The 13,159-nt window shown below is 45.3% G+C and overlaps 1 protein-coding gene across 2 annotated transcripts in view; it reads right to left on the bottom strand.

Annotated features, from left to right (window-relative positions):
- Positions 1-13,159, bottom strand: part of SLC24A3 (solute carrier family 24 member 3) — a 331,008-nt gene that overhangs the window by 16,481 nt on the left and 301,368 nt on the right. For both annotated transcript variants that reach the window (XM_074949728.1, XM_074949730.1), the window contains exon 16: positions 812-877. In XM_074949728.1, the coding sequence (XP_074805829.1) occupies positions 812-877 (66 nt within the window). The remainder of the gene's footprint in view (positions 1-811; positions 878-13,159) is intronic.

The following is a 13,159-nucleotide window of genomic DNA, read 5'->3' as shown; positions in this document are numbered from 1 at the left end:
GTCATTTGCTCAGAGTAAACAGCAACATCAAAAACATTTACAATCAGTGGCAAGCACCTTTCTCAATAGTGTGACCATGCATTTACTTTTCCACTGCTGAGTGCCATTGACTTGCTTGAAGAATATTCTGTTCTCAATTACAACTTATCATTTTAGGATATTACTATACAGTGGGCCAGATGTACTGCTGGAGTAAATTGGCATAGCACCATCAGCTGCACTGATTAATACCAGGTAATGATCTGGCTCAATATTTTAATAGTCAGTTCATTCTGGTAAGAACAATTCCATTTAATTCTATGAGATACATACCCCTTAAACTTTTCAATGGCCAGCTCCCTTCTGTGTGTCTAAAACGGCTCTCAGCTGTGTGTACACCTGGGCCTGCAATTTGCATGTGTAAACACCTCTGTATGCTTTAAACAGTCTGATGCTTGAATATGAACATGTCCACTTTGCTGTGTTTTACAGCAAACTCATATCTGCCCAGCAGGAGAGTGGATTGTACACAAGAGTACGTCTGGCTTCATTTCTCCCACGGAAAGTGACTAAGGATTACTAGTGAATTTCCTGGGGCTCCTTCAAGGAAAAAATACACAATGTATGAGCCATCTCATGTCAGGTCAGATAATAGCTTGCAAAATACCAGATTAGGCCCCTGGAAATTTTACAGTAGGAATTGACAGTACCTCTCAATGGGACTCACAGCAATTGCTGCTGCTCTAAGAGAAAAGGAACATGTGGACAAAAAGCAAACTTCTGTAAAATTACTATCTTGGAAATAAAGAACATGAAGAGATTATATACATACTGTGACAAAAACTGATGCCAGCAGCAAGCCAACGGAATAGATAAGTCCTCTGCTGTTTAACTGGATCTGAAAAGAAGGAATTTTATTAAAACTATGTGAGAAGTTTGAACAATAGATTTCATCTCTGCTAATTATTCTGTAGCCATAAACCGCAGTCTCTAAACAACACCTCCAGCAATGTAAAAGCCAAGTAAGACCACTACATCACTGTTTTTAGCCCACTCCCCTTTCCAGAAGAAGGTGTTCGATCAAAGGGTGACATACTCAGAGACTGAGAGCATTATAAAGCCTGCCACTCCCACCCCAACCATGAGACTGTACCTTCCTTTTAATTGACTCCTGTGTGATTCCTGCATGAATAATATAGGGAAAGGCCTTTTTATCCTGACCCATAATTTGATTTTCCAACTATCGTGGAAGAAATTCCGGGATAAGTATGTCCTTTCCCCCCTACTGTTATTAGGCTGCATAAAGGGAACAAAGATGGAATCCAACAGTGCAAATTGGCATGGTCAGTTTATATCGTTAGAGGGGATCTCAACTATTTAGTGCTAAGTGAAAAGGCTCTTCGTTCTGTTTATCTAACTAAGGCTCCAATCACGCCGCGTATGCAAGCATCTCACAGTTGTTAATGTATTTATTCTCACAACATCCCTGTGAGGTAGGGAAGTGCTATTATCCCCATTGGGCAGCTGGAGAACCGATGTGCAGAGATTAAGCAAGTTACTCAAAGTCACACAGGAGCAGGGAATTGAACTCACCTCTCCCGAGATAAACCCCTAACCACTGGACCATCCTTCCTCCCTTTATGCTCATATGAGTCTGTCAGAGCTGTTATTGTTTGTTCCTTTATGTACTTTAATGGTTTTTTTCTAAAGCACTAACGACTGGCATATCAGAGAATACAGTTCCCGACTCAAGCTGGTCGACTCAAGCTCTGCTTCAGCTGGCCCACTGCATGGAAGGCCAGGTGTTTGCACTAGGATTTCAATGAGAGAGAAATGTACAAGAGCCTTTTCCTTCACTGTAAGGTTAATACCTTCCCAATGGGAAGCAAAGCAGCTGGCCATTGTGCAGTGGGTAGCATAAGCTATGACATTTAACCCCACAGGCTACTGGATTTTTTATTTCCTCCATACAGTTAAAACCTTAAAGCCTAAATAATCTAAGACTGTCTCAAATTCTGCTTATGCTTTCCTGGGTACACCTCACGGAATAAGTTTCATTACAAAAATTATTGTATATTATCACATACAAGCAAATTAATGTAGAGAATTTTTGCTGGATAGATGCTGCAGTCTATTAAAGCAGTATTTCCTGCAGTGCACTATTAGCAACAGAGCATTATAAAGGTTTCAGAGTAACAGCCGTGTTAATCTGTATTCGCAAAAAGAAAAGGAGGACTTGTGGCACCTTAGAGACTAACCAATTTATTTGAGCATAAGCTTTCGTGAGCTACAGCTCACTTCATCGGATGCATACTGCGTCTTCTGCAGTTTCCACAGTATGCATCCGATGAAGTGAGCTGTAGCTCACGAAAGCTTATGCTCAAATAAATTGGTTAGTCTCTAAGGTGCCACAAGTACTCCTTTTCTTAGAGCATTATAAAGTAACTGGGCCAAATTCAGTCCTCCACTCAAATCAATGGAGTTACAGAAGGGAAGAATTTGGCTCATTCTGTGCAAAGAAATCATTAGCAAAGTTCAGTTAGAATCAGCAGGCCTTCAAAAGGCAAATCATTTCACTCAGTTTAAGATTCTTTCTAGCAGGAAGTCACTTTACACACTACAAGTATCCTTAAAAGATACTTTGAATGAGGACATTTCTAATGTTTGTCTGGGTGTGTTTATTTTCATTTAGTGCGGGAATATTTCCAATAGCATAACTCTACTTGTTACTGGGATCCAAGGGGACAGCTGAAAGCGCAGTGTTCTTCCTTAAGTGGGCCAATTTCCAGCTCTTAATTACTCAGCTGGGTCTACAGATGTATACAGAGCAAAGCAAAAGCATTAGTCCATTACTGCAAATGATTTGCAAAGCAGAAAATAATTCTGAGGATAAAAGTTCATACACCTCTAACAATGTGGGCCTTGTGTTTTAACAGCTGGATTTCTTTCTGGTTTGTAAAACTGTCCTTAATCCAAAGAGCAATTCAAATGAGAATTTTCTGTGACAATATAATTTACTCAAGTGCCAACAGGGGAAATAATGGTACACAGTGTATCACCAGCCATCTTTCAGCACTCACATCCTCTCAGCTGGATTATAAAGTGGCACATTTGTAAGAGATTTAGGAATTGCAAATGCCAGGGACGGCTACAAGATCAAGAACTACATGGCACAGGACTCCTAAGGCACTCACGGAGTTCTAGGTATACACGCAGGAAAAACAAATTGGCCACCCGCTGGGCCAAACTCTGCGCTCGTGACACAGGTGTGTATCCAGAACAACTCCATCGATTTCAATCCCCCATTGCAACTGAGAGTAGAATTTGACTGTCTGAGTCTGGAAAGGGGAGCTCGATTCTGGCATTTTGAGTCACAATCCTGCAATAAACTCCATGAAGGCAGATCCCTCCATGCATGCACTATTTCTTTTTCTGATAGATTCCACTTCGACTGGCATATTTAATACCAGCAGTTATGAAGTGGGCGTCTGTACTGCAGGCAGGGTGCACCTACATGGCAAGATCAGAGCCTTACACTGGCTTGAAGCGGGGATTGGCTCCTATTCCGTGCTTGTTCAGAGCCCAGCACAATGGGACCTCTGGAAACCACTGGAATGAAACTAAATTATAATAATGAGAACTGGTCATTACATTCGTATTGCTGCTATAAACTGGAGATGTTACAGTTCTTATATATGACCCGTAGACCAATCAAATTCTGGAATTCTGCTGCTGCCCCCGATCATGTGTTATTCTCAGTAGTCTGACTGCCCTAGGAAACTAGAACATGGATTGCTTCAAAACAGTAAGGCCAAAACTGGCATCGCCCATGTAACTGAAGGAGGGGAAAGTACTGATCTTGCTTTTAATGTAAAATGCAGGCTGCAAGTGCCACCCAGGGAGCCGTGTGCTTCTGTAGCTGTGGATGGAGAATGGAAGAAGGCTCCTGAGCCATTTCTGCTCACAGCATCAATTACCACTTCTTAAAAGCCCTCGGAGTTTTTCTGAAACAACATTTTCTCCTAGGGTTGGAAGGAGTTCTTGTCTTGTCCTTGTCTGAGTTCTGAGGACCTTCTCTGTTACTGCTCTCTAAACGTTTCTGCTCTCCTCTGAGATCCTCACATTGTGCATGGTGTAATTACGGGGAAGGAGGTCTGGATAAGATTCCCTTCTGGGCCTGTTGACCACACTGACACACACTCTTTGCTGAGGCTAGGCTTTTTGCCTTTGGACCACTCCCATCTATTCCTGACCCTAAGCTAGAACAGCAAGTAGTCTTACTGGCTCAATTAATGATGGTAGTATGAATTTACACTGATGTAACTGAGATCAAAATCCAGCCCCTAGGCTCCTGCAGAGCTGCCAGTGGCTGACCAAGAATCAATGGTTTTTTTGTACAATAATTCTTGTTTGGATTTTGATTAGAAGCTGTTTCTTACAGACTCCAATATATTTAATAACTGGTGGTATTAAATATGCCAACCAAAGTGGAATCTAGCGGAAAAAGAAATAAACTGAAGCAGCTGGATGTTTTTAGCATGGAAAATACCTGCATTCAACATGAAGGACAGATGGTGCTTCTCAGTGACATGACTGGACTCGTATGAAAACAGGAAATGTACCTTTGAAAGCAGAAAAGTTCTTAAACCTACATCTAAAATGGGCCAAATGTTGACACACAAAACGACAATTGTTACAGGGATTTGTGTTTCAGCCCATCTGCAAAAAAAAAAAATCCTTTTCTTAATTAAGAATTATTAAAATGTACTAAACATCTGTTAATCATTTATTAATCTTTTATACACTATTTATAAATGGAGCCTTAATAGAAGGCATGACCATAAGGTCTGCTGGTCTTAAAACCCAGCAGGCCTTACAAGAAGGTTGAGTTTATGAAGGGTTAATAAAGAATTAACAGATGTTTTAATAAATGATTACTCAGCTGTTACAGGGCAATGGATTGTTTATGACCACCATAACACCTTCTACTGATGTGGAAACAACCCCCTACAACACACATGAATCAAGACTGTAACATGTTTACAATGTCTATTAATTATTTATAAACAGAAACTTAGTATAAAGTGTGTCTCACCTCACAACAGCAAATCAAATAATCCAATCAACTTCCACCCATCGCAACACCTCAAGCTGGAGACTTGAGCATCAGTTTTCATGTAATGGAGTTGCATTAGCAGAGATGAACTCTCACTACAGCTTGACAGTTCTCGTTTTCACCTTTAGTTAATTAGATATGCTTCTATCCTTGAATCAAATAAAATGACCCATTGTAGACAGGTAACCTTGCACCAGCTTTTCTTTTGTGAGGTGTAGGATCCTCCTAGAAAGCGATGATTTCTTGGAAGTGATGGGAGAATATCTGTCTAATTGATCTTTAATTTTCATGTCTGAGCACTCTGTGCCCCTGTGATGGGGTGTCCACCCCCACACGAGGCCAATTAACTTCTTGGCTGCACCTGGAGGAAAGACAGGGCATGCTAGGGCCTAATTGCTGATGCAGTCCGGCTAGGGGAGGAGCTGGGCAGGGTCTATGAAGAGAGGAAGTTAACAGGAGATAGGGGGCAGCAGTCAGGTGAGTCTGCAGTCACACTCCCTGAGACAAGGGGGAGAGCAGGAACCTGAGAAAGGCAGGATAGGAAACAATCAGGCCTGAGAGGGATAGGTCTGAACTGCTGGTTTGAGGGTCCCTGGATTGGAACCGGGGGTAGAGGGTGGGCCCAGATTCCCCTACCCACCACTGCAAGAGTGGCACAGTCAGCATAGTGCAGACTGCCTGAGACTTTGAGGAAGGAGACTCTGATAATATCCCAGAAGCAGAGGATGGTGGTGCCTTGGATGGAGGGCTAAGCCACAAAGGAGAGGCACTGCAGTTCTGGACTAGCAGGACAGCAGTTGCAGAGCGACTGACTGGAACAAAGGGCTAAGTGACTCCCGGGCAGGGTGCGGACAGGGGCGAATATTTCTCCAGATGAGGCTCAAAGATGTGCTGCTGAGCGTTACGGCCTCACTGAAATGAAAATCATTACACAAGCCTTTTTTCTGATGGTAGGATTAAACCCCTTCCATGTAAACAGAGAGGGATGGTTTCCTTGGGGAAAACAAGGCTTGCCATGGAATTCACTTTGTCAGGAAGCTCAGCTGCCTGGAATAGATATTGCAGCTGTATTTTCTGGAACAAAAATTACAATTCACTGGGCAAAACCCTTGTTGGGAAACGCAAAGCGTTATACAAGCTACTGAGAAGAGGTTTCCATGGTGGTTCAGGAGTCAGAAATGTGTCTTTGGCATGACACATGGCAGTGAGAGCGGGCCCAGCAAAGTGGAAGGACTCAGACTGGAAGGGGGAAAACTGGAAAGAATCTGCTCGTAGGTGAATTGACAACAACAGAAGGGAAAACAGTAAAGAAAGCCACCGATACAAAACTGCCCACGTGTCAGATTTTTACCTGATGTAAATAGGCATAGCTCCTGTGGTTCCCTCTGACTAGGAGCGGCATTGATTTGCACCAGCTGAGGAGTTGGCCTGCTGCATGGCTATAATCCATTTTTTGTTCCAGCTTCAGTTCCTGTTTTTGCCTCCCTCCTGCTGCTGCGGAGTGTGTAAGAGTCACTGAACACTAGGATGCGACGGGGCAGTCAGAAAACAGACCAGGCCTGTTTGAGATTAAGGACATTTGGATCTGGAGTGCGATGCTGTTCCAGTCTTTGAGGGGCTGTTGCACGGTGTTCTCCCTCTAGGAGAGAAAGGTCTCTTCCCAGCAGGGCTGAGCTCATTGCCTGAGCAGCAGGGGGCAAAGAGATTGCAGCTGCACACTTAGCTAGCCCATTCCTAGCCCTAGCAGCACTTCTCGTGAAGGCACCTAAACGCACACACCTAATATCAATGAAATCACAGTAGCTTTTGTTCCAAAAGACACCGTTGTGATTCTCCTATCCCTGAAAGAAAGAAGAGATGAGTGCTCAGGGGGCCAGATTCAGACCTGGTGTAAGCAGGTTGCACCTCCCTTGCAAGTGCCTGCCTGGGCCAAATTATTTGGTGATGTAAACAGTGGTGTCACAGGGCATGTGACAATAGGGCAGGAAAGCAAAGCAGGCATAAATGGGCTCCTACTGCTTTATTTTACCTGCTTAACCAGCTAGATGTTTTCCCTGCCACACCCACTTCTGTCACGTGGGGTGTAAATTACGCTCACTTTACATACACACGCATGGCCAGAGTGATGCAGGTCTCACTGCTTTATTGTCTTCCAGCCAACTTACTTCCGACATGTAACATACACTGCCGTTCTCCTCAGCCCACAATATGGCTCAGTGTCTCCCTGACTTTACCTGCACATAGTTCTGCTATTGTAGCCTTCCCACTGGCTCCTTTCGCCAATCACTATAATGCTGCAGCCTGACCTATTCCCCATTCAACTTCCCACTAGCCACAGGGGAAGCCTCAATGGCTCTGAAAAGTGGTTCAAATGCTTAGGCAAAAGCACTGTCTGGTATTGAAATCAGGAGAACTAAACTCTCCTTAGAGGTTTGGCTTGTAATCACACAGCTAAGCAGAACAGGAGACGACCCTGAGTTGACGGATTATAGCTGACAGGTTTGCAAATTCAAAACATATACAGCTTGAATTTAAATGGGGCGCTTCCCCTCTTCCTTTTTGTGCACTGCCCAGGGCCATGCAAGGATGCTACCATGAATTCCAGATAGCTCTTGCAGTAATGAGCACTGAAGGGCAACCTGCCTAGCAGCATCTGAAGTTGAACACTGGGGATAAAAGGGAAATAATGTAATTCCAATCTCCAGTTCTGTTTTGGAAACTGCTGAGAGGAAAAGGACTTGCTGTTGCCAAAGCCAAAACTGATTTTGCTCCAGGATCCATATATGTAAGAAATTATATCATTTGATCGCAAGGGCTCTGGTATATTTCCAGCCCTCTCTGCTGGCAAAAGCTGAGGGTTCTGAGCCTGCTCCCAAACCTAATTTTAGTATAGCTTCTCCTGCAGTGTCGGGGTTGGCATCACAAGTCAGTGACCTCCGCATTCCCTGCAATATGACGGGGTCCCCTGAGTGCAACAAACCCAGCTGTAATTTAGGACATGTGTTACTTTCCTGCCTGTCTGTGTGCATTTCCCGACTGGATAGTTTTGAGTAGGGCTGCTGTGTGAATTTCCTTTGCACAATCCAACACAATTCGCATCAGCGAGGGCTTGGTTTTGAACAACGCAGGCACGTACAAACTCAAGGTAACAAGGGATGAATGCAGGGAGTACAGGAGGACCTGATCCTGTGTTGAGAGCTCCCTTTGGGATTGGAAGTAGGGTTGCCAACTTTCTAATTGCACAAAACTGAACCCCCGTTCCCACCCCCTGCCCCGCCCCTTCTCCAAGGCCCTACCCCCCACTCGCTCCATCCCCCTGTTACTCGCTCTCCCCAACCCTCACTCACTTTCACTGGGCTGGGGCAGGGGTTGGGGTGTGGGAGGGGGGTGAGGGCTCCGGCTGGGGGTGTGGGCTCTAGGGTGGGGCCAGGGATGAGGGGTTTGGGGTGCAGGAAGTGGCTCAGGGCTGGGGCAGGGGCAGGGGTTGGAGCACGGGGTCCCGGTGGCACTTACCATGGCTCCCAGGAAGCAGCTGCCAGGTCCCTATGGCCCCTGGGTGCACAGGCGGCCAGGGAGGCTCCGCGCGCTGCCTTCGCGCCCACAGGCGCCACCCTCACAGCTCCCATTGGTCGCGGTTCCTGGCCAATGGGAGCTGTGGAGCCGTCACTTGGGGCGGGGGCAGCGCATGGAGCCTCCCTGTGCCAAGGGGCCGCAGGGACCTGGTGGCCACTTCCGGGAGCTTTGCGGAGCCACGGCACGTTGGAAGCCTGCCTGAGCCCCACTGTGCCATTGACTGGCCTGGCCCTGCTGCGCCGTCGAAAACCAGATGCTCGGCAACACTAATTGGAAGCTTTTATCCCTGTACATCATTCCAGCACCCAGTCATAAAAGTCTGTGATGAAGAGAATCAATCAATCAATGCAAACTAGGTAAAGGAAGCTTCAGGGCTCAATTCAAGGCCAGCTATGCCCCTGCCAAGGAGAGTCATGAGCTCTGTTACTCCCAGTCACAGGCTATGGATATCATCAGGCTCTGGGTGAGGGGGAGAGCAGCTGCCACCTGGCTGCTATTCCCCTGCCTGTGCAGACGGGTGGAGAGTGGGTGGGAAATTGACTTCACTCCCCCAGTCCAACACAGTTGAGCTGGGGTGGAGGGGGAATGAAGTTGTCCCACCGCAAAGTCTGAGGCAATGTTGAAGCTCAGATTGGACTGCAAGGGGCAATCCTGCCCCATGTGAACAGATGCGACTTTACATGAATGAGGGCTGCAAAATTGGCCCTATGGTTGCTAGTGCTTCAGAAGAATTCAAGACTTCACACCATGGAGGCTGAGTTGGAGGGCACACTCCACTGGTTGAACAATACTTTGTCAGGCAGGAACTAGTTACACAAAACGGTTACATGCCCAGTCAATCATTGTTATACAGTGATAGGAAATGATGCCAACGTGTGGTCATCGGCGGCACTTTTGCAAAGCACGCTCATTAGGAATGTGTATGCAGGACATTAGCAGGTGAATATTAGTACTATACATCTGAATTTGAATAGGCCTAAGGACTAGGTTTTGTTTGAGAGCCCCTGGCCAAAGAAACTACACAAGTCCCGTGGCTGGAGGCAAGAACATTCTTCTGTGGGGGAGCTGGTGCCAGCCTCACCTCTCATCTCACAGGCAGTTCTCTCTGACTGCACCAGGGGGATGCCCAAAACAGGAGCCAGACATCAGCTTTCAACAGCCTTCACAGTTAAAGCCTGTCCCAGTGGCTGATGGGTAGATTGATCAACACTCCATAGTGCAGCTAGTACACTCGCTATACAGAGACATAGGTTGAAAATAGATACAGGAGGGGAAAGTAGGGTGAGATGAGTGACAGCTCCAGTTCAAGGTGGATCTGACCCTGCTCCCCTAAGGAAGTTAAAAAAAAATCCTGGCCCAAACCTGTTCTGAGTGCTGAAGGTGCTGTAGGTTCACTAAGGCTGCCAGATGGAGACCCTGGGAAGCACCTGGAAGAAAGATAGGAAACCTTTTCCATGGACGGTTTTTGTTTCTGTTCTGGATTTGTTAGGCCTGCATTACTTGGCTCCCAAGGATTGAGTCCAATGGCATTTCAGAAGCAACAACCAGTTCAGGACTCCAAGTGTTGAATAACTGAAAATGTGAGGGCTGCAGGGGACCAGGATGGTGTGGGTCTTTGCTGGAAAGCTCTGCAGGAAGGCTGGATGAGCGACAGGGCCAGTACAGAGGCAGGTAGAAGGGTGTGTGACCAAGCAAACTCTTGTGAGCAATGATGAGGTGAGTTCTGAAGGAGTAAGACTGACAGGTCTTTCATACTGACAGGTCTTAACAAGTAAAGAGGCTACCTTGAATTAATATAACTGGGATATAGACAAGATACAGAAGGAACCATGGTAATCTGGTGAGGAAGCTTCTTGATATTTATTTTCTTAGACAAAGGCCAGGAGGGTTTCATTTGCATCTGATTTGCAAGCTGCTTTACTTTCTGGTGGAGAAAGGATGGAGGTGATGGTTTGAGCAACAGCTGAAGGCATTGGGAGAAACCTAAGATGACAAGATGGATAGGCAAAAAAAGGAACCACCAGAGTTGAGATCGTGGATAATCCTCCTGAAGGAGGAGACAGTGAACAACTATGGAACCTTTCCATCTGGTCACCAACAGCAGCTGTTCTGCCCAGAGGAAAACTAGATTGAGAACAAGCTGTAGGCTTTAACCACACTCCTGTCAATCTGTGATCAAGAAGTAAGCCAGGGACAGAAAGAAAAGAAAGAAAGAAAGATCCAGTAACCTAGATTGGTGACTGCACAGGGAGAGATTTGGCTCCAGGCATCTGTGTCCAGAGGAAAAAAAAAACAGGGTGGCTTTTTGCCTCCTGGGTGCCAGAAGAAATGATCACAATGAGATTGTCTGACATTGTAAAGGAGCAGCCCACATTGTAGTCCATGTGGGAACAAATGATTCCAAGAAGAGAGATTCACTATAGCCAAGATTCACTCCACGCCCCTGGAAAGAACTAAAGATCACCTCAGTTGAGCCCATCTTTTCCAAGATCTTCCCAGTGCCGAGTGTGAAAGGGAGAAGGATACCAGAGACCAAATGATAGAAATGGAGAAATGGAGGGCTGGAAAGGATCTCGCAGTCATCAAGCTGAGCCCCCCGCATTGAGGCAGGACCAAATAAACCTAGACCATCCCTTGCAGGTGTTTGTCCAGCCTGTTCTTATAAACCTTGAATGACGGGGATTCCACAACCTCTCTTGGAAGCCTATTCCAGAGCGTAACTGCCTTTGGAGTTAGAAAGTTTTCCCTAATATCTAACCTAAACCTCCTTTTCTGCAGATTAAACCCATTAATTCTTGTCCTACCTTCAGTGGACATGGAGAACAATTGATCACTGTCCTCTTTATAGCAGTCCCTAACATAACTGAATACTGTTATTAGCTCTCCCCTGAGCCTTCTTTTCTCAAGACGAAACATGACCAGTTTTTTCAACTTTTCCTCATAGGTCAGGTTTTCTAAACCTTTGAACATTTTTGTTGCTCTCCTCCGGACTCTCTCCAGTTTGTCCACATCTTTCCTAAAGTGTGGCACCAAGAATTGGACACAGTGCTCCAGCTGAGACCTCACCAATGCTGAGGAAAGCAGGAGAATTACCTCACATATTAACATCCTGTTAATACACCCCAGAATATTAGCCTTTTTCACAGCTGCATCACACTGCTGACTCATATTCAATTTGTGATCTACAGTATTACCACCTAGCCAGTTATTCCCCATTTTGTAGTTGTGCATTTGAGTTTTCCTTCCTACGTATAGTACTTTGCACTTGTCTTTACTGAATTTCATCTTGTTGGTTTCAGCTCACTTCTCCAATTTGTCCAGGTTGTTTTGAACTCTAATCCTGTCCTCCAAAATGCTTACCATCCCTCCCAGCTTGGTGTCATCTGCAAACTTTAGAAGCATACTCTCCACTCCATTATCCAAGTCATTAATTAAAATATTGAACAGTACCAGACCCAGGATTGACCCCGGGGGGACCCAACTAGACACACCCTCCCAGTTTGGTAGCAAACCATTGATAACTACTCCCTAAGAATGGTCTGTCAACTAGTTATGCACCCACCTTAGAGTGATTTCATTTAGACCATGTTAGGGGGCTTATTTCTTCACGCACTTACTTCCCTGGTCCTTCTCGCATGAACAGAGAGCAACAATACCCGAAGTCCAAAGGTGCAAACAATTCGATGTTTATTGGGGTGAACTTCCAGCAAGCATGATTCCAGTTTCCTTCCTTAGTGTCCCCCTTCCCAGCTCTAACACCACAGAGCCTTACACCTGTGTTTCTGTTCCCATTCCTGCCCTTAGCCAAACATGATTCCAATTTCCTTATCCCCATTCCCCGTTCCCATTTCCCCCTTTAGCAAAACATGATTCCAATTTCCCCACCCCCATTCCCTGTTCCAATTTTCCCCACACCCACCCACCCACCCACTCACTCACTTCCTGATTGACTGCAGACTATATAGTAAAACTTGAGTTCTGCTTAGCTATACCTTAACCAATCATTTTCCTGAAATTTAACTAATCAATCCTAACATATTGTAACATGATTATGTAACCAATTATATCCCACCACCTTAATTAGTTTACACCCAGCAAAATTAATTATACAGCAGACAGAAACAATCACAGAACCAGACAGAGATTATACAGACAAACAATAGCAAAGTGGGAACTATAATGATAAAACAATACAGAAGTGAGGATTTCACATCCCAGCTATTGATAAATGAGTTCTTGCCAGACAGGATGCTATCAAACTAAGTTTCCTTTTACATTTTCTAGGCACTTCCCTTTCTCTGGAGGTGACAGGCACCATCAGGACAGGATTGTATTCCTAACAGCCCAAAAGCACCTTATTTCAATGTGACTAGTTTGGAATGTGAGGATGTGACCGTTCACTTCCCAGCTTATGGCTGCCTCTGTTGCTTAGCCAAAGGCCTTAATCTAAGAACAGGGCCTCAGACTGTCACAGTAAGAGAAGGACCTTAC

This window comes from Natator depressus, chromosome 3 (genome assembly GCF_965152275.1).
Source record: "Natator depressus isolate rNatDep1 chromosome 3, rNatDep2.hap1, whole genome shotgun sequence".
Lineage (NCBI taxonomy): Eukaryota > Metazoa > Chordata > Testudines > Cheloniidae > Natator > Natator depressus.
Note: the sequence above shows the minus strand (reverse complement) of the source record. Positions and strands in the feature narration are given on the sequence as shown.